Consider the following 27,063-nt stretch of genomic DNA (forward strand, 5'->3'; position numbering starts at 1 on the left):
GCTCTTCTCAAGTGGACAAATCGAATCAACAATGTCATTGCACGCCCCTCATCTGCATGGCAGCTCGAACCTGCTGTGTGTCGACTTAATTTGCTTTAGTTGCTCAGAGGTACATAATGTTAAACCTGGCTAATGGGAACGTTGGGGCAGAACATAATGAGCGATATGATGGGTTTGAGTCAGAAAAGCTTTGCGTCTCTGAGGATAGATGGAGCCTTCATTCAGTGTGTGCCATAATACAGAGCTCAACTCATGAAGAGATCTCCTTGTTCCAATACTCTCAAAATGCTTAATTCCTTCCTTCACTGTCACACAGAAATGATGGAAGAAAGATTTGAGGTGTCATAAATCTCAAAGTTCTTCAGGAAGTAGTGCAGATTATTTCTGAAGAATTTGGAAATGTGAGCGTATTCATCATCATACACTTGACATAATTTAGCTGACAGCGGAACTGATTTAAATTACTGTATTAGAATCAATGTTCGAATTTTATGCATACTGTACTGGTCTCTTACAACAATATACTTACTACCTGTTCAGCCCACTGTCTCTAGACAACCTTGAAGTAACCGCTGATATGTGAAAAGATGGGATAGGGAAAAGCAAGAACACATTCCACATATTACTACGGTGTACTTCTGAGTGTCAATACCAGTGCAGAAAATGGACACCAATATATTTTTTCCTCAAGGTAACACACACAGTTTAATTTGATATATAAATACATGGCACAGAAGAAGTCCAGGTAGAAAATGGAAGGCCTCATATTTTGAAGTAGCTAAAATATCTGGAACCATATATTTTATGAAGAGTGTGTTTCCATGAGGGTAACTTAAGCACCAAACTAGGATGAAACGTAGAGGCTCAAATGCAATTCAAAACGACATAATATCAGTTTTCACAGCAGGGCTGCATTTCATACCATCAAGTTGCCTCCACCCTTCTTCTCCCATTCATTCCCATTTCACTAAATCAGAGAAAGCAGTATGTCTGAAAGTAGATGGAGTTATTGCTTATAAGGAAACCAGCTGATCCACATCCAAGGAAGGGCTTGAACAAGTGCAGAAGGGAGGACACAACTTTCTGGAATGAAATGCAGTCCATCCTTGTTTGTGTTATAAGTCTTGGAGAAACTTTGACATTGCATTAAAACATATGATTAAAACATTACAGTATTACTAAATACATATTAGACAGTTCCTCTTGAGTTATGTCAGGGACACCAGTCCTTCAAGTCAATTCTCACAATATGTTCAAAATCATAACTCAACCTGAGTATTCGTTATGAATCTCACATGTTACATTCATTGACGTTACAGTAATGTTATGATTCAGTGTACAGACGTGGTGTTCAGTAACATTAGGATGAGGTCATAGCTTGTGTTCCTTCCAGCGTACATACGGAGAGATTAAAACAGCCTTCAAGTCATAGCTCCTCTCCTCGCACACTCCCCCGCAGATTCTAGACCTGCTGCATGGACCTCAAGTTTGGAGACACCTGTTGGACATCAGAGAGAGTTTTGAAAGGAGAGAAACCATCTGTGTTACTATTGATGATATGAGGCCTGGTTTTATTTCACTGAGCATGCTCAATAGCTTAGTCAACTACTTGTGATAAACGCTCTTGGCTTTCTGGTTATTCGAAGACGATTCAAGTTAAATATGGATTTACTGAGAGTATCATGTAATTCCATGCCTGTTTCGAGATTATATTTTTTGAACGAGTAGATATGGAAAAGTTGGCTGGCTAAATCAAATCATTGGTCCTGCTTTGAACACAACCCTGAAGTGGCCAGTCAGTAAATTCCCGTGGTCAGACTGGCTGTCCCTGTATGACTCACCGCAAAGTGTGCTCCAGTGCATGCCTTAATGTCCTCTGGAGTGAGTCCCTCCCACACCTCGATCAGTGTCAGACCTTTAGTCTTGTCCACATCAAACACAGCCTGGGAAAGAGTGAGAAGGGAAGAGAGGGGGAGCGAGAGAGAGAGAGAGAGAGATGGATTTATTTAATAAGACAACATCTGAAATGTTGGGTGGAGGCCTAGAGGGTTAGACCTGTACCTGTTGAGTTCTCTGACATAGATGCAGTTTACTTCAAACAAAACTCAAAGTCTGGCAATGCACCCTGGAGATTCCTGCATTTCAGCTCAGAGTCTGTGTTTGTTCTAATCGTCAGAAAATGATTGAAATGAAATGTTACTATTCACACATCAACAAAAACATCCTAAGAAAGCACTAGCTGTATGAGCGAAGCCATCTGAAACAATAGGAATATCTTAATCTCCCAGCTGGAGCACAGACACTAAAATCTGTGTTCACATGGCCAGACTGACAGTGTGGTCTGAACCGAGACTCACCCTAGCCACATTCTTTCAGGACACCAGAGGTGTTGTGTAGGTCTCTCCTGCCCTTTTGGACTGGCCTCCCAATGACTCTGGCTGCATCTCAAATCACACCCTATTTGTGATAGCACTTCTTTGGACCAAAAGTGCCATTTGGGATAAATCTTGTTGTTGTAAGACATGGGCTTTGTCTCAACAAGACTCTTAAAGATTCCTATCCTCTTCTCATTTCTTTCAACACCACTGACTGATATCATTTTACTGTATCGCTGCCACCTGGCATGTCCTACTACATCAGTGATGGAGAAAAGGACACAAGGAAGTGGTTAAAATGATTGAGACACTGCCGGAGACACTGCCATGGGCCTGTTAAGATATATATATTTTTGAAAGATTTTTGTGCAATTTCTCTGTTGTCATAGTAATCTACAATGAGCATTTGGCTGCTCAGTGGGCAACCGGCCGGCACCCCTACCAAAATGGGCCGGCCCGGCTTTCTGATTGGCTGAGCTGAGGTCGCTCAAATTCACATTGAAAGTAAAATGCTCAGAGAGACCCGCTCTGACTCGCTATCATTAAATCAGCCAAGAGAGCACTTTCTAAATTGTCACCTCACTCAAAACATCCTATTTGTTGGATGGCTAAATTGGATTGGTCAAACAGTAAAGTGCATTGTCCTCATGATTCCTGTAATGAAAGTGTCTGTTTTGCTCCTGTATCTGTGCGACCATTGCGAGGGCATAGGCCGATAGGTAGCCTACAACTGCAAAACATTTTTAGGACATTACATTTACTGTTAGATGAATACATGGCTACAAGCAGTGAGCATTATATTAATACTTAGTGATCTAGTTAAATGTGTTTTGAGTTTCCACTTCCTCAGGTGTTAATCCATAAATTAATTAGCCTATGATATTAATGGACATAAATATGTATGGTCTTATTGTCAACCCAAACACATATGACAGGCACTGATTTGCATTATAAACTGGGTGGTTTGAGCCCCGAATTCTGACTGGCTGAAAGCCATGATATATCAGACCGTATACCATGGGTATGACAAAAAAAATATTTTTACTGCTGTAATTATGTTGGTAACCAGTTTATAATAGCAATAAGGCTCCTCTGGGGTTTGTAATATATGGTCCATATACCACGGCTAAGGGTTGTGTCCAGGCACTCCGCATTGCGTCGTGCATAGGAACAGCCCTAAGCCGTGGTATATTGGCAATATACCACACCTCCTCGGGCCTTTTTGCTTAAATATAGCCTAAGTTGTTAGCTTGGCTTTTATAACATGGCTTAAAGACGCACTCTGGGATCTTAAACACAACAAATTTGTAACATATTGCACAAATTGGATTTGTAACATCACACGAATTGCAAAATTCGTATATCGTATCCTGAAATGGATGATGTAGTGCACAAAAAAATTAAGAGTTGGCGGTGTGCGCAGTGATGTGGGCTGGTGTGGATAAAATGCCAAGGCCGAATTCTTGTCCCAGTCTGCCACTGGTATGTAGGGCCGGCCCAGCCCCTGACATGACTCTTAAGACACTGTATATAAGGATTATTTTGTTTTTAGGAATGCTGAATTATCTGTGTTGCTCTCAACAACCCCCATTCTGTCACACCTCTGCAAAGCGTTGGTGCCGTTGTGATTTGAAGTTCACTTTTAGTGTCTCTGCTATTGATCAACAACTCAGATTTTGAATACAAACAGGTCACATGGTTATAAAAGGGTCTTCAATTCATTGTTTCCTTTTGTTCCTGTCCTGCTTTGGCGAGGCACCTACACGCGCTCCTCCACATGTAAATATGGTATTGGAATTGACTTTTTAAATATTTCCTGTATATAGTATGCTTACTTACTTAGTTACTTTATTGTGTATTTCATATGTCTTATTCTTATTTCTCATGTTTTTTAGTGACATTGGCTTAGGAGGAAACCATTGTTACATGGCTGTCTTTGTTTGGGGTTGTTTTGTATAAAAGGGTTTGTTTACCAGCATTGGTCATAAGTTATGATCCCTATTTTTGTTGATTTCAAAGTTGTTTGCAGTGACTGTTGTAGTATTGTTACACTGATCTTTCAAACTGTCCATGTTGGTTGCATTGGGGTCAGCATCAACTGTCCATGTTGGTTGTGTTGCCTTTTAGGCCACGACTTCACCCTCTCTCTCTCTGATCATGAATACTGCTGTTTAGCTCATGGAGTTAGATAATATGCATTCTAATAGACTTTGTTTGGCATAGTCTTATTATGTGTCGCAGGTCTAAGAATATATATAAAAAAATTACCCAGCAACACTCTCGGGAAAGCTGTCAGAACCTACAGCTCATTAGTAGGATGGAGTGACAGGGAGATGCAGAGAGAGAGAGAGAGAGAGAGAGAGAGAGAGAGAGAGAGAGAGAGAGAGAGAGAGAGAGAGAGAGAGAGAGAGAGAGAGAGAGAGAGAGAGAGAGAGAGAGAGAGAGAGAGAGAGAGAGAGAGAGAGAGAGAGAGAGAGAGAGAGAGAGAGAGAGAGAGAGAGAGAGAGAGAGAGAGAGAGAGAGAGAGAGAGAGAGAGAGAGAGAGAGAGAGAGAGAGAGAGAGAGAGAGAGAGAGAGAGAGAGAGAGAGAGAGAGAGAGAGAGAGAGAGAGAGACTTGTCTTGGACCTGACGTTAGTGACTGGACTACAGCACTGGGCAACAGCATAAAGCCATCATCACACTGTACTATGGATTAGCGTCTTCTAAACTGAGGCCAGTTCTGTTATTCACTAAGCCTGTGAAATTAGCTGGTCTTCTCATCATAATTATCCCTAGTCTGATCTTACAAGTCTGATGACTCCTTCTGTACAGACTCTCCCATTCCTCCTTTACCCCATCTCCCTCGCTCTCCTACTCCCTCTTGCCATCCCTTCCCTCTCTCCCACATTCTTTCTTTCCACTTTTTCATTTTCTAATGATTCCTCTTTAACCTACATTCTCTTTTCCATCTCTGCCTTTTCCTATAACTGCAGGCTTTTCCACCATCCCAACTATAATGCAACTGATTCAGCTCATCAACAAAACCTTGTTGCGTTGCAAACCGTGTGTTAGAGCTAGGCTGGAACAAAAGCCTTTGCACAATTGCGTTCTCCTGGAACAGGGTTAAATAACAGTTTTAACAGAAGCAGACATAGAAAGCGGGGAATAACCAGAGAATATTAAGTACAACTCTGGGAACAGACTGCCAGAGGTAGCAGTTTGCTGCTGCAATTACTCTGAACCAGGGGAATGTCTGTTTCCACTGTGAATAAATAGGTAATTATTTTGGGCTGATTTCCTTTCCAGAGGGGAACGCTGTTACATGATTTACTGTTTACCAAACCAAGCACGTTCCACAGGGTTATTGTGGGGACCGCTGCCATCTAGCTAACACACATTGGCAGGCTGCTGTGAAGAGTCCTCATACGAGAGGGGCACAGAGGATCATGTGGCTACCTGATCCACCCAGAGGACAGAGAGGGGGACGGAAGGAAATAGGGAATAGTAACAAGAGAGGATACCAGGAAGAGAGGGAAAGGTAGAGAAGAGTGGTGGGGGTGAGGGGAGAAAGAGAGAGAAGAGGAGCGAGGTAATGAGAACAGACAGATGGGAGGAAAGAAAGCAAGGATAAAACAGAGAAGGGCACAAAAAAAAACGGGAGGAAAGGATGAGGATAGAGGAGGGGGTAGAGCAGAAAAGAGGGGATGAAAAAAGGAGAGAGGGAGGTGGTGATGACAGTGGTGGGTAGGAGACGCTTTAACCTTTATAAATGTTGGGAAGCATGTTGCGCAATCACTCTAAAACGCACCCTGGCAAAAATGTACGGGTGGAAAAAAAGAAAAGCACACACTGTCTCTCCAACCCTGACTGGTCATAATTCTACAGCCGCCTTTAGAGAAAGCGAGAGAGCGAGAGAAAGAGAGCCGAGCGGGAGAGGCACAGACAGACAGAAAGGAAGAGATTGAGAAAAGGAAACATACTGGCGCGATAGGACGCCGAGAGAAACACGGCTACATGGCACACAAGGCTCCCGCATCGATCTGCCTCTCTACACCTGGCACAAACCCAAACTATCCCCTATAATACTGAATACACACACACACACAATCAATGATCCTGTGCTGGCCTCCATTACGCCTCTGTGCCCCCTGTGTAGAAGCCAGCTGAGCTGCTAATGGAGCCAGCGATGACTGCTGAAGCCTTTTGTCCTGCTGAGCACAGTAGACAGCAACAAGCATTACCCAGTGTCACAGGATGTCTGCTCTGGTGTGCTCAGATAGGTTAGAGTACAGACTAAAGGGCACATTAAGCTATAGAGCCCATCAGATTAAACTAAATACTGCACAAAAAGAATTGTCAATATTTTAACAATTGCAGTACCTTCAGAGAGTATGCACAACCCTTTGCTATTTCCACATTTTGATGCATTACAAAGTAGGACTCAAATTGATTTTTTTTTGCATTTTTTCTGTCAACGATCTACACAAAATACTCCAATGTCAAAGTGGAAAACTAACACTTGTAAAAAAAAATCTATATGAAAAATAAAACACTAATATATCTTGATTGGATGAGTATTCAACACCCTGAGTCAATACATGTTAGAATCACCTTTGGCAGTGATTACAGCTGTGAGTATTTCTGGGTAAGTCTCTGAGAGTTTTGCACACCTGGAGTGTACAATATTTGCACATTATACTTTTTTTAAATTCTTCAAGCTCTGTCAAGTTGGTTGTTGATCATTGCTAAACAGCCATTTTAAAGTCTTGCCATAGATTTTCAAGCCAATTTAAGTCAAAACTGTAACTAGGCCACTCAGGAACATTCAATGTGGTCTTGGTAAGCATATCTGGCCTTGTGTTTCAGGTTATTGTCCTGCTGAAATGTGAATTTGTCTCCCAGACAGAACAAGGTTTTCCTCTAGGATTTTGCCTGTGCTTAGCTCTATTCCATTTCTTTTTATCATAAAAAACTTCCAAGTCCTTGACGATGACAAGTATAATGCATAACATGATGTAGCCACCACCATCCTTAAAAATATGAAGAGTGGTACACTCAGTGATGTGTTGTGTTGGATTTGCCCCAAACATAACACTTTGTATTCAGTTCATTTCTTTCCCACATTTTGCACTTTAGTGCCTTATTGGAAACAGGATGCATGTTTTGGAAAACTTTTATTCTGTACAGGCATCCTTCTATTCACTCTGTCATTGAGGTTAGTATTGTGGAGTAATTACAATGTTGTTGATCCATCCTTAGTCTTCTCCAAGCATAGCCATTACACTGTAACTGTTTTAAAGTCACCAGTGGCCTCATGGTGAAATCCTCTCCGGTAACCGAGTTAGGAGGGACGCCTGTATCTTTCTAGTTACTGGGTGTATTCATACACCATCCAAAGTATAATTAATAACTTCACAATACTACCAATAGCTTCCCTTCTTTGTGAGGAATTGGAAAACCTCCCTGGTCTTTGTGGTTGAATCTGTGTTTGAAATTCACTGATCGACTGAGGGACCTTACAGAAAATTGTATGTGTGAGGTAGAAAGATGAGGTAGTCATTAAAAAAATCATGGTAAACACTATTATTGCACACAGAGTGAGTCCATGCGACTTGTTAAGCAAATGTATACTTCTGAACGTATTTAGGCTTGCCATAACAAAGGGGTTAAATAAAATGGGACTAATACAAAAGGGGACAAATACAGGTGCCTGCTTGCTACAGTATGCGATATTCAGATCGAAACGTGTACCAGTAAGGCTCTGGGCCAAATTCTGACTGATACGCTTACCTGCTGCTAAACTGTGATATTGTATTACAATAATTGTGCTATGTAACCCTGTAGGGGATGAATAGACATGCAGAACAGGCGCAGAACAGCTGGTAAACATGAGCAGGAACAGCAAATGTATTGAGCCATCTGTCAGCACACTGAAATCACAACAAATGTACAGCATACAGCCCCATGCTGCACACATACAACATTACAGTAATAATAGCTCAGGCTTTGGAAAACATTGTAAGAATGTTCGGCATCCTCCAAATATCTCATTTAGAACAATCACGGTAAGATAGCCTGAGAGTTGAACATTTTATAATGCTATTATAACAAATAACTGTGGCTTCTCAAACAGTATATCCTTTGAGTTACTTTTTTACTAAAGTAAAATGTACAGAGAACAAAAATATAAATGCAATGGGCAACAATTTCAAAGATTTTACTGAGTTCCAGTTCATATATGGAAATCAGTCAACTGAAATGAATTCATTAGGCCCTAATCTATGCATTTCACATGAATGGAAATACAGATATGCATCTGTTGGTCACAGATACCTGGAAAAAAAAGTAGGGGCGTGGATCAGAAAACCAGTCAGTATCTGGTATGACCACCATTTACCTCATGCAGTGCGACACATCTCCTTCGAGTTGATCAGGCTGTTTGTGTCCTGTGGAATGTTGTCTGACTCCTCTTCAATGGCTGTGCATAGTTGCTGGATATTTTAAATTTTATTTGTTGTTTTTTTACCCCGTTTTCTCCTGAATTTTGTGGTATCCAATTGGTAGTTATAGTCGTCTCATCGCTGCAAGTCCCGTACGGACTCGGGAGAGGCGAAGGTGGAGAGCCGTGTGTCCTCCGAAACACAACCCAACCAAGCCGCACTGCTTCTTGACACAATGCTTCTTGACACTTAATCCGGAAGCCAGCCGCACAAATGTATCGGAGGAAACACCGTGCACCTGGCGACCGTGTCAGCGTGCACTGCGCCCAGCCCGCCACAGGATTCGCTAGTGCGCGATGGGACAAGGGCATCCCTGCCGGCCAAACCCTCCCCTAACCTGGACGACACTGGGCCAATTGTGCTCCGCCACATGGGTCGACAGAGCCTGGGCTCGAACCCAGAATCTCTAGTGGCACAGCTAGCACTGTGATGCAGTGCCTTAGACCACTGCGCCACTCGGGAGGCAAGTTGCTGGATATTGGCCAGAACTGGAACACACTGTCATACACGTTGATCCAGAGCATCCCAAATGTGCTCAATGGGTAACATGTCTGGTTAGTATGCAGGCCATGGAAGAATTGGGACATTTTCAGCTTCCAGGAATTGTGTACAGATCCTTGTGACATGGGGGCTGTGCATTTTAATGCTGAAACATGAGGTGATGGCGGCGGATGAATGGCATCACAATGGCAGTCTCTTCACGGTATCTCTGAGCATTCAAATTGTCATCTATAAAATGCAATTATATTCGTTGTCCGTAGCTTATGCTTCCCTTACCATAACCCCACCACCACCATGGGGCACTCTGTTCACAACTTTGACGTCAGCAAACCGCTCGCCCACACTGTCTGCCATCTGCCCGGTACAGTTGAAACTGGGATTCATTATTGAAGAGCATACTTCTCCAGCGTGCCAGTGGCCATCGAAGGTGAACATTTGCCCATTGAAGTTGGTTACGATGCCGAACTGCAGTCGGGTCAAGACCCTGGAGCGGACGACAAGCACGCAGATGAGCTTCACTGAGACAGTTTGACAGTTTGTGCAGAAATTATTCAGCTGTGCAAACCCACACTTTCATCAGCTGTCCAGGCGGCTGGTCTCAGACGATCCTGCCGATGAAGAAGCCAGATGTGGGGGTCCTGGGTTGGGCTGTGGCGATCATGAAATTTTGTCAGCTGGTGATTGTCAAACATTAATTAAAATAAACACTTCTATGTATAGCCTTCAAGCCACTGATGCAGACCTTTGGAACATCTACATTTGAAAAAGTTTAATAATATTCTGTGTTGAGCGGTTAACAAAGAAACAGGTCCTCCTATATGCTTAATTTAGAGTTATTTATGCCACTTTAGATGTGATACAAACATTGGGCTATATGTTTTGATTCGTAATACATTCTAAGGCTGCATGATGCGACTAATGACGATTTGAAAAGTTGCATGAAAGGCATGAGCTCGGCTTTGTTTCTTGCACAGGCTGCACACACTTCATCAATCTCTCATTCACAATTTGACAAGCACTTGATAATGCCTCAAATTTCAAGACGGCATTCCCCTAGCGTGGCTGTAATGCCCCCTAAAAAAATCCCTCCTCCCGGCTGTGTATTCCGAAGCACCTCTCACTCACATGGCTCTCTCAGATATCTCAATTCTTATTAGCAAATGTCCGTCACGTGATCGGGTTTTCGTCACAGGCATCTATATCTGCTCCAACGTAGGCTACAAGTGAAGACCGACACATCCGAGACCCAACTGCGGGCGTCCTTCTTATCGAATTCTGAGGTGCATATTGAAGATGTTAGAAGAACTGTCGACATTTACTTTTACATCAGCCAACAAGATGAGTAGTCCTAATGAACAGCAAAAGCACTAGCCTATGTCATTCTACTATCCCCCTTAGTACAAAAGTTTACATTTACATTTTAGTCATTTAGCAGACGCTCTTATCCAGAGCGACTTACAGTAGTGAATGCATACACTTCATACATTTTTTTTTCTTTCCGTACTGGTCCCCCGTGGGAATCGAACCCACAACCCTGGCATTGCAAACACCATGCTCTACAAACTGAGCCACACGGGACCATACCTATTTACCTATTCTATTGATCAACTTGTCCTTCTGTCCGAGAAATAAATGTTCCAAACATAGTCTGGGAGAGTTGTGGGATGCGATAGATCCCAAAATTAATACAACCACTCACATCAAAAAATATTTTAAAAGCAATGAGGCTGATGCAACAGATAAAAACATTTAGCTTAAAATGTTGATAAACTAATAGGCTATATCTTCACATTATAAGCCCAGCAATGCGCACACGGCAGTAGGCTATTAGCACGAATGTTCCAAAATGCAATCAATTAGTGAGAAAACACCATTCTCAAAAGTGACCCCCAAATGCGATTATGCATGTAATGCCTTATTATAAAGGTGCCTTTTTATGGTGAAAATGACCTTCCCCAAACTTGAAACTCATGTGCCTCCTATGTATGCCAGTTGGGCTCTACACCGGTTGTAAAGCGGATAAATGTGCTTAATTTTAAGAAGTTATTTGGCCACTTTAGTTGTGATACAAACCTTATCAAAACATATAGGCCTATGGGCTAGGCTAAGTTGTTTTCATGCAAGCCAGGTAGGCTACACTCCTGTAATGCGAAGCAATGTGCTTAATATTCGTAAAGTTGATAAATAAATATAGTAGGCCTAGCCAATATAAAGCTGACGGGATCCTGCTCTTTTTAAAAACTCTGTTCTCAGGCAATTGCATAGCCTATACAAATGTGGCACAACATGAGTGCATGGGCTCTCATGAAGTGTTTGATTTGATTTTTGACTACATTTACATTGATGTCAGAATGATTAGAGGGACAATAGAGTGCTGAGTACCAGGGAGTTAGTAAGTTTGGTAGGCTACTAATGACCATCAGCAGCATCAGAGCTTGGAGAAGCCTAGTTACCGTGACTAAACGGTCACATGGATTCTGACTGTGGTCATGACTTGTGACTGCCGGTGTTGTGGTAATATGGTCACTGTAACAGCCCTCGGCTGGCGTGGTTACACGTGGTCTGCGGTTGTGAGGCCGGTTGGACGTACTGCCAAATTCTCTAAAACGACGTCGGTAAATAAATAAATTAACATTAAATTCTCTGGCAACAGCTTAAATCAAATCAAATTTTCAAATCAAATTGAATTTGTCACATGTGCCGAATACAACAGGTGTAGACCTTACAGTGAAATGCTTACTTACGAGCCCCTAACCAACAGTGCAGTTTAAAAAAATACAGATAAGAATGAGATAAAGGTAACAAGTAATTAAAGAGCAGCAGTAAAAAATAATCTATACAGGGGGGTGCCGGTACAGAGTCAATGTGTGGGGGCACCGGTTAGTTGAGGTAGTATGTACATGTAGGTAGAGTTAATTAAAGTGACTATGCATAGATGACAACATAGAGTGGCAGTGATGTGGAGAGGGGGCAATGCAAATAGTCTGGGTAGCCATCTGACTAGATGTTCAGGAGTCCTATGGCTTGGGGGAAGAAGCTGAAAAGAAGCCTCTTGGACCTAGACTTGGCGCTCCGGTACCGTTTGCTGTGTGGTAGCAGAGAGAACAGTCTATGACTAGGGTGGCTGGAATCTTTGACAATTGTTAGGGCCTTCCTCTGACACCGCCTGGTATAGAGGTCCTGGATGGCAGGAAGCTTGGCCCCAGTGATGTACTGGGCCATTCCCTCTGTAGTGCCTTGCGATCGGAGGCTGAGCAGTTGCCATACCAGGCAGTGATGCAACCAGTCAGGATGCTCTCGATGGTGCAGCTGTAGAACCTTTTGAGGATCATGCCAAATCTTTTCAGTTTCCTGAGGGGGAATAGGTTCTGTCGTGCCCACTTCACGACTGTCATGGTGTGCTTGGACCATGTTAGTTTGTTGGTGATGTGGACACCAAGGAATCATCTCTTTTGTCTTGATCACATTGAGGGAGTGGTTGTTGTCCTGGAACCACAAGGCCAGGTCTCTGACCTCCTCCCTATAGGCTGTCTCGTTGTTGTCGGTGATCAGGCCTACCACTGTTGTGTCATCGGCAAATTTAATGATGGTGTTGGAGTCGTGCCTGACTGTGCAGTCATGAGTGAACAGGGAGTACAGGAGGGGGCTGAGCACGCACCCCTGAGGGGCCCCTGTCTTGAGGATCAGCGTGGTGGATGGGTTGTTACCTACCCTTACCACCTGGGGACAGCCCGTCAGGAAGTCCAGGATCCAGTTGCAGAGGGAGGTGTTTAGTCCCAGGGTCCTTAGCTTATTGATGAGCTTTGAGGGCACTATGGTGTTGAATGCTGAGCTGTAGTCAATGAATAGCATTCTCACATAGGTGTTTCTTTTGTCCAGGTGGGAAAGGGCAGTGTGGAGTGCAATAGAGACAGCATCATCTGTGGATCTGTTGTGGATGTATGCAAATTGGAGTGGGTCTAGGGTTTCTGGGATGATAGTGTTGATGTGAGCCATGACCAGCCTTTCAAAGCACTTCATGGCTACAGACATGAGTGCTACGGATCGGTAGTCATTTAGGCAAGTTACCTTAGTGTTCTTGGGCACAGGCACTATGGTGATCTGCTTAAAACATGTTGGTATTACAGACTCGGACATGGAGAGGTTGAAAATGTCAGTGAAGACACTTGCTAGTTGGTCAGCGCATGCTTGCAGTACACGTCCTGGTAATCCGTCTGGCCCTGCGGCCTTGTGAATGTTGACCTGTCTAAAAGGTCTTACTCTCATTGGCTGAGGAGAGTGTGATGACAGTCTTCCGGTACAGCTGGTGCTCTCATATATGTTTCAGTGTTGCTTGCCTCGAAGCGAGCATAGAAGTAGTTTAGCTCGTCCGGCAGACTCGTGTCACTGGGCAGCTCTGGGCTGTGCTTCCCTTTGTAGTCTGTAATGGTTTGCAGGCCCTGCCACATCCGACGAGCGTCAGAGCCTGTGTAGTACGACTCGATCTTAGTCCTGTATTGACGCTTTGCCTGTTTGATGGTTCGTCGGAGGGCATAGCGGGATTTCTTAAAAGCTTCCGGGTTAGAGTCCCCACTCCTTGAAAGTGGTAGCTCTACCCTTTAGCTCAGTGCGGATGCTGCCTGTAATCCATGGCTTCTGGTTGGGGTTGGACGACGTTATCGATGCACTTATTGTCGAAGTCAATGACAGATGTGGTGTACTCCTCAATGCCATTGGACGAATCCCGGAACATATTCCAGTCTGTGCTAGCAAAACAGTCCTGTAGTTTAGCATCTGCTTCATCTGACCATTTTTTTATTGATCTAGTTACTGGTGCTTCCTGCTTTAATTTTTGCTTGTAAGCAGGAATCAGGAGGTTGGAATTATGGGCAGATTTGCCAAATGGAGGGTGAGGGAGAGCTTTGTATGCATCTCTGTGTGTGGAGTATAGGTGGTCCAAAGTTATTTTCCCTCTGGTTGCACATTTAACATGCTGATAGAAATTTGGTAAAACTGATTTACGTTCCCCTGCATTAAAGTCCCCAGCTACTAGGAGCGCCTCCTCTGGGTGAGCGTTTTCTTGTTTGCATATGGCGGAATACAGCTCATTCAATGCTATCTTAGTGCCAGCCTCTGACTGTGGTGGTATGTAAACTGCTACAAAGAATACAGATGGAAACTCTCTTGGTAGGTAGTGTGGTCTACAGATTATTATGAGAAACTCTACCTCAGGCGAGGAATAGCTTGAGACTTCCTTAAATATCGTGCACCAGCTGTTGTTTACAAAAATACATAGACCGCCGCCCCTTATCTTACCAGACGCTGCTGTTCTATCCTGCCGGTACATCGTGTAACCAGCCAGCTGTATGTTGATATTGTCGTCATTCAGCCACTACTCTGTGAAGCATAAGATTTGCCAGTTTTTAATCTCCCATTGGTAGTTTCATCTTCCCAGTAACTCGGCCATTTTATTGTCCAACGATTGCATGTTTGCTAGCAGAATTGAGGCTAGTGGGGGTTTATTCGATCGCCTCCGATTTCTCAGAAGGCAGCCTGCTCTCCAGCCTCTCTTCCTCCTCTTCACGCAGATCACTGGGGTCGGGGCCTGTTCCCGAGGGAGCCGTATATCCTCCGCTTTGGGCTCGTCCGAGTCGTGAAAGAAGAAAAAGGATTCTGCTAGTCTGTGGTGAGCAATCGCAGTCCTGATGTCTAGAAGTTATTTTCGGTCATAGCGGCAACATTATGTACAAAAAGAGTAAAAAAATAAGTCACAAACAACGCAGATAAACGAACAAAAAAACACAATCGGTTAGGGCACGTAAAACGTCTGCCTTCTGCTCTGGCGTCATCTTAAGGCTCTGGTGGACATTCCTGCAGTCAGTATTCCAATTGCACATTTGAGACATCCTAATAGTTTATAGGCCAAACCGTTCAGATGCTACAGACGTTTTTGTGAGAATATATTTTTGGGGGATGTCTAATGGTCCGACAAATACTGCTGTAGCTCGGCCACCTTCCACCGCATATGCGGAAGGCAGACAAATGCGGATGCGGTGGATTGAGACGAAGCCCATGCAATATATCTCTAGCTTAAACTGATTTTTATGTTACTTAGATTGAGCACGTGTGCGTCAGTTGACTTAAGGATACATTTTTATTTTTTATTTCAAGAAATTATAAAAAAGTATGACAACCCTGTTTGTCAGCTTTTAAATCATGTAAATCTCAACTGTTTATCTTTTCCAGTGAAGACATGGATGTCTCATGGTATGGTGAGGTATGCAAAATAGGTCAACTTTGAGCACCTTTAGCTCTTGAATTATTTGTAATTCAGGTCCAAAAAGTCACTTTCCGACCACTTCTACAATGGGCAAATATGTATGGAAGGTTTCGTTACAATCAAAAGGGGCGCTGTCAAAGTGATTGAACAAAAACATTGTAAGAACATTAGACATCCTAGGGGTAACTTGTTTATACTGAAACAGTAATAATATGTGCAGCTTTGCAAATGTTGTAAGAATGTTAGAGCTCATTGGGGGTTAGTGGTTTCCAGATGAAGCATTACTAGCGCTTAGGTGGGCCATGTGGTGGAGCTAGTAACATCATTAAAATACATCTTCATAAAAGACAGCCCTACGTTCTGGGATATCAAATCAATATTGAGCAATCTGCTGATTGGATTACGGTTAACCAAATAAATGTAATTTCCATCTCCCCAGGTCTCTCTGCAGCATCAAATATATATATCAGTCCCTGGTGTGTGTGTGTGTGTGTGTGTGTGTGTGTGTGTGTGTGTGTGTGTGTGTGTTTTTTCCCACCTTTCTTTCTGTGTTCCAATGTCTATAATAAACTTACCAGGGAAATAGATTTGGTCTATTGTTCAGAATACTGAAACACAAGCCCAGTGGCTGCTAAAGCCAAGCAATTCTGTTTGTACTCTTTCAACCTTTTCCAATGCTATAAACGCTCGTGATTCTGTGAGCTGGAGAGGAGAGTGTCAGTTCTAGGCCTACAGAGGCAGTAATGTATTGTCACTGGAGCAAAGTGTTCCACATAAAGCCTGACATTATGACTCACATTCAGCTTAGGTATGATATAACCCAGGCGTCTGAATAGGCCGAGTTGGGCTCCAAAATATACAGATTCGTTTTGAAGAGTCACTTCAATCTTTCTGTGTGGGAGAGATTCAAATGAGGCATGTGTCGTGAGGAGCTTGATTTGTAAGCCAGTGAATTGAACCTAGACAACACAGATATGTGGGACACATTGGCAAACTGAAAAGAGGGAACAGAGACACACAGGGAAACACACAGAACTCAAACAGCCCTACAGTATGCACTTTCACACAAACACACACCTTTTCAGTGATGATCCGATCCACACACTGTTTTCCTGTCAGTGGCAGGTTGCATGTGTCCAGAATCTTGTGTTTTCCTCCCTGACAAAGATAAAGGGAAAGAGAAAAGTGGAGAGAGAACGAGACAGAAGAGTTTATGTCAAAGGTCATACACAACCACCCAGTTTAACTGGTCACTACGGCTACACACCTGCGTCTGTCCAACAAGAACTGTCATAGTCTGTTTCTACTGTACCATACTATTCACTATGACAGCTATCAGGGCTTTCGATATAATGTGTGGTAAGCGTCTTCACTGTCCACAGAAAAGCACCTGTGTGTATGTGTGTGTGTGTGGAGGAAGGGCAGCTGGGCTCTCGTTATTCTCTGTCCTAGGGGTGTGTGATCCTGCTGACCCTCCTTTTCACCCCCTACACAAACACATGTTTGTTTTACTATCCTTGTGGGGACCAAACAATTGATTCCCATTCAAAATCCTGTTTTGTAACCCTAATTGTAACCCTAACCCTAAACCTAACCCCTAAGCCTAAAATAGCCCTTTTTTTTCTTCTTGTGGGGGCCGATGTAACGTCCCCACTTTTCTGAATTTTCCTTGTTTTACTATCCTTGTGAGGAGACACACACACAGGTTGCTCATGATGAGCAGAGTGGGGGACCACGATAAATAAATAAGACCAGTGCAGCAGTCAACAGGTATCAGTAAACATCTCCATGTCTCTATTCACATCCACCTGCTCCACCATCTGGACTGGGCTACAAGTACTCCCATTACAGTTGATAGGTCTGGAAAGCCACGGCCATAAATACTTCCATTACAGATCATCTATCAATTGTGACAGGTAGCCTAGCGGTTAAGAGCATTGGTTCAGTAACCCGAAAGGTCGCTGATTCAAATCCCCGAGCCGACTAGGTGAAAAAAATAGTGTCTGCTAAATGACTAAAATGTAAATCATAGGCCTGGACAAGTAGGGCTACAAATATTGCCATTACAGAGGTTTTTTTGGTGCATTTTACTGCCATGATCAGGTGGGTACTACAGTATGTATTGGTAATGGATGAGAGTATTAGTCCATATAAGCACCAAGCAGCCTATGAGGAGCTCTGGGACTATTAGAGGCATCACTGAATCATTAGTTCATCCATTACTGGAATCAGAAGCGCATCAACGGGACTGACTCATCACCCTCAGAGAGTGGAACAAGACATTATAGATGGAAGCTGCTGGAGGAATCCCCTTCATTAAACTCTGCTCTCTAAACCACTTTAGAGGTTACATCACAGAATATATTTAGTAAATAGGCAGCCAAGGAGAGCAGTATATGCATTAGGACATATCTGAGGTGTAAAATATAGCTGATCTGGAGTCACACATAGACACATCTGGAACTGGGTGGCCTTGGATTGGCACGCACACACACACACACACACACTCTCTTACCTTAGCTGAGTGCTCCATGGTGACGACCACCTTGGTTCCAGCGCTGGCCACCAGATCCATGGCTCCACCCATTCCCTTCACCATCTTACCCTGAAGGAAAAAAACTAAACAATACAGTAAACAGTACAGCTCAGGGGAACGTAAAGTAACGTATCTTCCACGCAGGCCACCAGTAACAGCCGATACAGAGTATGTTGCCAGTTGATAGCTTTTTGCATAAGTAGGCCTAAGCATAGTACAGCATATCTAACTTTCAATCCAGAGGCTAAACCAAACTGGCACCCTATCTTTAGCATACAGTAATCCACTAAATAGTGTGCCCAGTGGGGAATACAATACGGTATAAACACTGTCTTACTGCAGAGTCCTGCCCTGCCTGGTTCAGCTTATTTCTTGTTAATGGACACAGTCAACACACACATCCCTCGCAGAGTATTGAGGTCTACATTCAATACAGAGCAGAAAAAACATTAGTTTCCAAAACCAGTGAAGAATTTCTTATTAGATTAGAACATAAAAATTTGAGAAAAATTATACACAGGCCTCTCATTTCTCTGGGTCCAATGAGCTTTACTGGCATGCACACACCCAGGGGGTCAGACTGCTGAATAACCTAATTAGAATCTGTTTTTCTCATCAATCGCAATAGCCTGCAATATCCAGGGCATATAGGACTGGTATGTATGCATATATAGTGCATTCGGAAAGTATTCAGAACTCTTAACTTTTTCCACATTACAGCCTTATTCTAAAATGAATACAATTGTTGTTCCCTCATCAATCTACACAAGCCATAACGACGAAGCAAAAACAGCATTTTTTTTAAAGAACAGAGATATCACATTTACATAAGTATTCAGACCGTTTAGTCAGTACTTTGTTGAAGCACCTTTGGCAGCGATTACAGCCCCGAGTCTTCTTGGGTATGACGCTACAAGCTTGGCACACCTGTATTTGGAGAGTTTCTCCCATTCTTCTCTGCAGATCCTCTCAAACTCTGTCAGGTTGGATGGGGAGCGTCGCAGCTCAGCTATTTTCAGGTCTCTCCAGAGATGTTTGATAGGGTTTAAGTCCTGGCTCTGGCTGGGACATTCAGGGACTTGTCCCGAAGTCACTCTTGCATTGTCTTGGCTGTGTACTTAGGGTCGTTGTCCTGTTGGAAGGTGAACCTTCGCCTTGAGTGCTCTGGAGCAGGTTTTAAATCAAGGATCTCTCTGTATTTTGCTCCGTTCATCTTTCCCTAAATCCTGACTAGTATCCCAGTCCCTGCCGCTGAAAAAAACTCCCCACAGCATGATGCTGCCACCACCATGCTTCACCGTAGGGACGGTGCCAGGTTTCCTCCAGACATGATACTTGGCATTCTGAGGCTAAAGATTGAACTATCTTGGTTTCATCATAACAGAGAATCTGGTTACTCATGGTCTGAGGGTCCTTTAGCAAACTCCAAGCGTGCTGTCGTGACTTTTACTGAGGAGTGGTTGCCGTCTGGCCACTCTACCATAGAGGCCTGATTGGTGGAGTGCTGCAAAGATGGTTGTCCTTCTGGAAGGTTCTCCCATCTCCACAGAAGAACCCTGGAGTTCTGTCAGAGTGACCATCGGGTTCTTGGTCACCTCTCTGACCAAGGCCCTTCTCCCCCGATTGCTCAGTTTGGCCAGGCGGCCAGCTCTAGGAAGAGTCTTGATGGTTCCAAACATCTTCCATTTAAGAATAATTGAGGCCACTGAGTTCTTCAATGCTGCAGACATTTTTTGGTATCCACAATCCTGTCTCGGAGCACTACGGACAATTCTTTTGAAGTCATGGCTTGTTTTTTTCTCTGACATGCACTGTCAACTGAGGGACTTCATAGAGACAGGCGTGTGCCTTTCCAAATCCTGTCCAATCAATTGAATTTACCACATGTGCACTCCAATCAAGTTGTAGAAACATCTCAGGGATGATCAATGGAAACAGGATGCACTGGAGCTCAATTTCAAGTCTCATAGCAAAGGGTCTGAATACTTATGTAAATAAGGTATCTGTTTTTTATTTTCAATAAATGTGCAAACATTTCTAAAAACCTGTTTTCACTTTGTCATTATGGGTATTGTGTGTAGGTTGATGAGAAATTATTTTATTTAATCCATTTTAGAATAAGGCTGTCATTTAACAAAATGTGGACAAAGGGAAGGGGTCTGTATACTTTCTGAATGCACTGTAGTCTATACGTTACAGTATATGAATACAGTATGCTTTAGCGTTTGGCATCTCTGGCTGAGGTGGACATGGGGAGAGGATGAGAGGAAGAAAGACAGAAGGTTGGGAGGGAAAGAGACACCCAATAAAGTTATTTTCTCTCTCCCCACCCTTGTTCATTCCTGTTCATTCCAATTCATTCTGAATCAGGGTCTGGTTTCCCGATAGCGATGGAATTTAGGATACACTTTCAAACAAAGTCAACAACGCAGCCACTGCTAGCTAGCCTACTTCACCAGCCAGCAGTACTGTATCATTTTAGTCTTTTTAGTCAATAAGATTTTTGCAACGTAAGCTTAACTTTCTGAACATTCGAGACGTGTAGTCCACTTGTCATTCCAATCTCCTTTGCATTAGTGTAGCCTCTTCTGTAGCTTGTCAACTATGTGTCTGTCTATCCCTGTTTTCTCCCCTCTGCACAGGCCATACAAACGCTTCACACCGCGTGGCCGCAGCCACTCTAACCTGGTGGTCCCAGCGCGCACGACCCACGTGGAGTTCCAGGTCTCCGGCAGCCTCTGGAACTGCCGGTCTGCGGCCAACAAGGCAGAGTTCATCTCAGCCTATGCTACCCTCCAGTCCCTCGACTTCTTGGCGCTGACGGAAACATGGATTACCACAGATAACACTGCTACTCCTACTGCTCTCTCCTCGTCTGCCCACGTGTTCTCGCATACCCCGAGAGCATCTGGCCAGCGGGGTGGTGGCACTGGAATCCTCATCTCTCCCAAGTGGACATTCTCTCTTTCTCCCCTGACCCATCTGTCTATTGCCTCCTTTGAATTCCATGCTGTCACAGTCACTAGCCCTTTCAAGCTTAACATCCTTATCATTTATCGCCCTCCAGGTTCCCTTGGAGAGTTCATCAATGAGCTTGACGCCTTGATAAGTTCCTTTCCTGAGGATGGCTCACCTCTCACAGTTCTGGGTGACTTTAACCTCCCCACGTCTACCTTTGACTCATTCCTCTCTGCATGCTTCTTGCCACTCCTCTCCTCTTTTGACCTCACCCTCTCACCTTCCCCCCTACTCACAAGGCAGGCAATACGCTTGACCTCAATCTTTACTAGATGCTGTTCTTCCACTAATCTCATTGCAACTCCCCTCCAAGTCTCCGACCACTACCTTGTATCCTTTTCCCTCTCGCTCTCCTCCAACACTTCTCACTCTGCCCCTACTTGGATGGTATTGCGCCGTCGCAACCTTCGCTCTCTCTCTCCCGCTACTCTCTCCTCTTCCATCCTATCATCTCTTCCCTCTGCTCAAACCTTCTCCAACCTATCTCCTGATTCTGCCTCCTCAACCCTCCTCTCCTCCCTTTCTGCATCCTTTGACTCTCTATGTCCCCTATCCTCCCGGCCGGCTCGGTCCTCCCCTCCTGCTCTGTGGCTCGACGACTCATTGCGAGCTCACAGAACAGGGCTCCGGGCAGCCGAGCGGAAATGGAGGAAAACTCGCCTCCCTGTGGACCTGGCATCCTTTCACTCCCTCCTCTCTACATTTTCCTCTTCTGTTTCTGCTGCTAAAGCCACTTTCTACCACTCTAAATTCCAAGCATCTGCCTCTAACCCTAGGAAGCTCTTTGCCACCTTCTCCTCCCTCCTGAATCCTCCTCCCCCTCTCTGCGGATGACTTCGTCAACCATTTTGAAAAGAAGGTCGACGACATCCGATCCTCGTTTGTTAAGTCAAACGACACCGCTGGTCCTGCTCACACTGCCCTACCCTGTGCTTTGACCTCTTTCTCCCCCCTCTCTCCAGATGAAACCTCGCGTCTTGTGACGGCCGGCCGCCCAACAACCTGCCCGCTTGACCCTATCCCCTCCTCTCTTCTCCAGACCATTTCCGGAGACCTTCTCTCTTACCTCACCTCGCTCATCAACTCATCCTTGACCGCTGGCTACATCCCTTCCGTCTTCAAGAGAGCGAGAGTTGCACCCCTTCTGAAAAAACCTACACTCGATCCCTCCGATGTCAACAACTACAGACCAGTATCCCTTCTTTCTTTTCTCTCCAAAACTCTTGAACGTGCCGTCCTTGGCCAGCTCTCTTGCTATCTCTCTCAGAATGACCTTCTTGATCCAAATCAGTCAGGTTTCAAGACTGGTCATTCAACTGAGACTGCTCTTCTCTGTGTCATGGAGGCTCTCCACACTGCTAAAGCTAACTCTCTCTCCTCTGCTCTCATCCTTCTAGACCTATCTGCTGCCTTTGATACTGTGAACCACCAGATCCTCCTCTCCACCCTCTCCGAGTTGGGCATCTCCGGCGCGGCCCACGCTTGGATTGCGTCCTACCTGACAGGTCGCTCCTACCAGGTGGCGTGGCGAGAATCTGTCTCCGCACCACGTGCTCTCACCACTGGTGTCCCCCAGGGCTCTGTTCTAGGCCCTCTCCTATTCTCGCTATACACCAAGTCACTTGGCTCTGTCATATCCTCACATGGTCTCTCCTATCATTGCTATGCAGACTACACTCAATTAATCTTCTCCTTTCCCCCTTCTGATAACCAGGTGGCGAATCGCATCTCTGCATGTCTGGCAGACATATCAGTGTGGATGACGGATCACCACCTCAAGCTGAACCTCGGCAAGACGGAGCTGCTTTTCCTCCCGGGGAAGGACTGCCCGTTCCATGATCTCTCCATCACGGTTGACAACTCCATTGTGTCCTCCTCCCAGAGTGCTAAGAACCTTGGCGTGACCCTGGACAACACCCTGTCGTTCTCCACTAACATCAAGGCGGTGACCCGATCCTGTAGGTTCATGCTCTACAACATTCGCAGAGTACGACCCTGCCTCACACAGGAAGCGGCGCAGGTCCTAATCCAGGCACTTGTCATCTCCCGTCTGGATTACTGCAACTCGCTGTTGGCTGGGCTCCCTGCCTGTGCCATTAAACCCCTACAACTCATCCAGAACGCCGCAGCCCGTCTGGTGTTCAACCTTCCCAAGTTCTCTCACGTCACCCCGCTCCTCCGCTCTCTCCACTGGCTTCCAGTTGAAGCTCGCATCCGCTACAAGACCATGGTGCTTGCCTATGGAGCCGTGAGGGGAACGGCACCTCCGTACCTTCAGGCTCTGATCAGTCCCTACACCCAAACGAGGGCACTGCGCTCATCCACCTCTGGCCTGCTGGCCCCCCTACCTCTGAGGAAGCACAGTTCCCACTCAGCCCAGTCAAAACTGTTTGCTGCTCTGGCACACCTATGGTGGAACAAGCTCCCCCACGACGCCAGGACAGCGGAGTCAATCACCACCTTCCGGAGACACCTGAAACCCCACCTCTTTAAGGAATACCTGGGATAGGATAAAGTAATCCTTCTAACCCCTCCCCCCTAAAAGATTTAGATGCACTATTGTAAAGTGGTTGTTCCACTGGATATCATAAGGTGAATGCACCAATTTGTAAGTCGCTCTGGATAAGAGCGTCTGCTAAATTACTTAAATGTAAATGTTAACGATGCATATATCCTACAACAGACAAAGATGTAACAAAATACCACGCAGAGAGGATGGTTGTGTCGTTGGATTATGTGTCGATGCTGACAGGATCGAAAGAAAGGGATCGCTGCTCTCAGATCAGCTTTCTCCATTCAAATCTTTCCTTAACATTAGAAATATTCCACAATACTGATGAGAGATCAGTTCCTAGTGAGATATTGCCACCTACGGATGCAAATATTGACGTGGTTTATTCTAATGCTTACATGCTGACCAGACGGGACACGTCGCGTGCACGAGCGTCACAAAATAAATTTAGAAATCCATGTTATTCAATTATTTCACCCACACTGCTTGCATGTGTCAACAAGCGTCTGCGTTCCCAAGGGCTAAAATAGAAGTCATTCCTATTTCTGACGCAGATCGCGCTGCAAGTCCTGCCTCTCCCATCTCCTCATTGGTTTATAGAAGCAGGTACCCACGTGCCATCTCCTCATTGGTTATACCCACGTGGGTGATTGAAAGACGAAATGTTTTGCCGGTTGTCGTGGTAATACTATGAAAGTGTAGATGCCAATCACCATATAAGTACAAAGATGAAAAAGCCTGGAAGGAGGAGAGATGACTAGAAACGATTCGGTTGGCCGTTTTATGTGTGGATTAATTGTCGGAGTAGAAGACCTTGTGCATTTCAGGTAAAATAACAACTCAATGTTTATATCCCAGGACAAATTAGCTAGCAACAGCAAGCTAGCTAAATAGGACAAATTAGCTTGCAAGTGCAAGCTAACTAGCTAAATTGCCATAAATGTTTAATGCTTTTCGACTTGTCCCCAAATTAATGTCATTGGTTCAGAGTTTGTTTTGATATTTTAACCTGCGTGTCATGATCCCGTTTGGTGTAGGGGTACAAAATAAATGTATGCACGCTAGCACACAATGGCGCACGCGCGCAGCCGGTTTGGGTTCCGTGTTACCCAATAAAATTGCCCTAAAACACCAATTTGGCACATCATTGCACACACGTTAGGCTACATACACATTCAAAAATATATTAAGCCAAATTACAGACAGTAGCAAATTATAACTCAATTGATTGAATAGGAAATGTATTTCAATATGATTGAAATAGGCCTATAGCCTACTGTTTATATTTTACTGCAGTCATCTCGATTTTAATTTGAAGCATATTTTTATACATCACTTATTTGTATCAACTGCAAAGACATTGGTAACTTTGTATTTGTAGTCAACTTTGTTCTGGAGTTATCGGCGGTCAAAAAGAGGAATAAACCATGTGATTCTATATTTAGCGGAGATCTGTCTATAAAATGACACGGGAGGGCAACAAAATAATTAGCTGTAGGACAGCGGTTTGATGCAGGCGTTAGATTACATGCGTTTTCAAGTGCACCGTTAATAACAATGGTTTTGGGAAACCGCTTGGAGATTTAACAATGCTCCTCACGAAGTTTCTAACAATGAATTTAGCCTAACAAACACTGCAGTCTTTCAGGACTAGGTTAACACTGCTATGGTAGAACACCTCTTTAATGGCCATACTCCCGTTTCTCCCAACCTTCTCTCTTTCTCTCTCACTGGTACAAAGCACCAGGATAAAACAGAGGAGACAGATGACTGAATACATAACATGGAGAATAAATCTCAGAGGGCAAAAAGATAAGTCGGCAAATGCACAAAATGGAATCATCAGTTTTGTGAGGTTGACACTGGGAAGTCCCTCTGAAAGGACACCGTGCACTTTCTACTATCGCCACAAGTTATTAATTATCTGCCCCTCAAAGAGCCTAGATCGCGCGAGTGTGTGGGGGTGCGTATCACCAGCAATGGGAGATAACAGGCTGTGACCTGAGAGAGGCAGGGACAGATTTACAGCAGCGTTAGCTGGAGTAGACACCTGATAATGGACCATATCCCCCTTCGGTCTGCAGTTAGTGAAAGGGAGGGGTCCTAGTGGCACTACGATCGGCCATGTTGTTCCATTACTAGGCTGCCTCATAAAGTGCCTGAGTGCAAAGGCGAAACATACCGAAAGTAAAAATGACAGCCTGATTTTCAGCAACATTTAATACTACATGAGACTATAAAGACAGCTGAGTTATTGACGGTAGCACATGGCCCAAAATATTAATTTACAAGTTTTAATATTAACATGGGCGACAACAGCACCATAACAACACAAGAACGGTTGATTGAGGAGAATAAGCCGCTTTGCCCTATATCTACACTATGGGATAGACTGCAGTTTCTCTACCTCAGAACATGCGTTAAACGCTCTACAACAAAGCTTTTAGTGTCCAACAAGCTTTCTCTGCCCTTAACCTTGTTCTGAACACCTCCAAAACAAAGTTCATATGGTTTGGTAAGAAGAATGGCCCTCTCCCCACCGGTGTGATTACTACCTCTGAGGGTTTAGAGCTTGAGGTAGTCACTTCATACAAGTACTTCGGAGTATGAATAGATGGTACACTGTCCTTCTCTCAGCACATATCAAAGCTGCAGGCTAAGGTTAAATCTAGACTTGGTTTCCTCTATTATAATTGCTCCTCTTTCACCCCAGCTGCCAAACTGACCCTGATTCAGATGACCATCCTACCCACACTAGATTACGGAGACATAATGTATAGATCGGCAGGTAAGGGTGCTCTCGAGTGGCTAGTTGTTCTTTACCATTCGGCCATCAGATTTGCCACCAATGCTCCTTATAGGACACATCACTGTACTCTATACTCCTCTGTAAACTGATCATCTTTGTATACCCGTCGCAAGACCCACTGGTTGATGCTTATTTATAAAACCCTCTTAGGCCTCACTCCCCCCTATCTGAGATATCTACTGCAGCCCTCATCCTCCACATACAACACCTGTTCTGTCAGTCACATTCTGTTAAAGGCCCCCAAAGCACACACATCCCTGGGTCGCTCCTCTTTTCAGTTCGCTGCAGCTAGCGACTGGAACGAGCTGCAACAAACACTCAAAGCGATCCAGTTTATCTCAATCTCTTCATTCAAAAACTCCTTCATGGACACTCTTACTGACAGCTGTGGCTGTTTCGTGTGATGTATTGTTGCCTCTACTTTCTTGCCCTTTGTGATGTTGTCTGTGCCCAATAATGTTTGAGCCATGTTTTGTGCTGCTACCATGTTGTGCTGCTGCCATGTGTTGCTACCATGTTGTTGTCATGTTGTGTTGCTACCATGCTATGTTGTCTTCTTAGGTCTCTCTTTAT

At 44.4% G+C, this 27,063-nt stretch overlaps 1 protein-coding gene across 2 annotated transcripts in view; it reads right to left on the bottom strand.

The window, feature by feature from the left end:
* Positions 1–676: 676 nt before the first annotated feature.
* Positions 677–27,063, bottom strand: part of oxct1a (3-oxoacid CoA transferase 1a) — a 119,843-nt gene continuing 93,456 nt past the window's right edge. For both annotated transcript variants that reach the window (XM_014171139.2, XM_014171140.2), the window contains exons 14-17: positions 18,131–18,220; positions 16,693–16,773; positions 1,842–1,943; positions 677–1,498 (exon numbers count right to left, since the gene is read on the bottom strand). In XM_014171139.2, the coding sequence (XP_014026614.2) occupies positions 1,463–1,498; positions 1,842–1,943; positions 16,693–16,773; positions 18,131–18,220 (309 nt within the window). In that variant the 3' untranslated portion in view covers positions 677–1,462. The remainder of the gene's footprint in view (positions 1,499–1,841; positions 1,944–16,692; positions 16,774–18,130; positions 18,221–27,063) is intronic.

This window comes from Salmo salar, chromosome ssa24, assembly GCF_905237065.1.
Source record: "Salmo salar chromosome ssa24, Ssal_v3.1, whole genome shotgun sequence".
Lineage (NCBI taxonomy): Eukaryota > Metazoa > Chordata > Actinopteri > Salmoniformes > Salmonidae > Salmo > Salmo salar.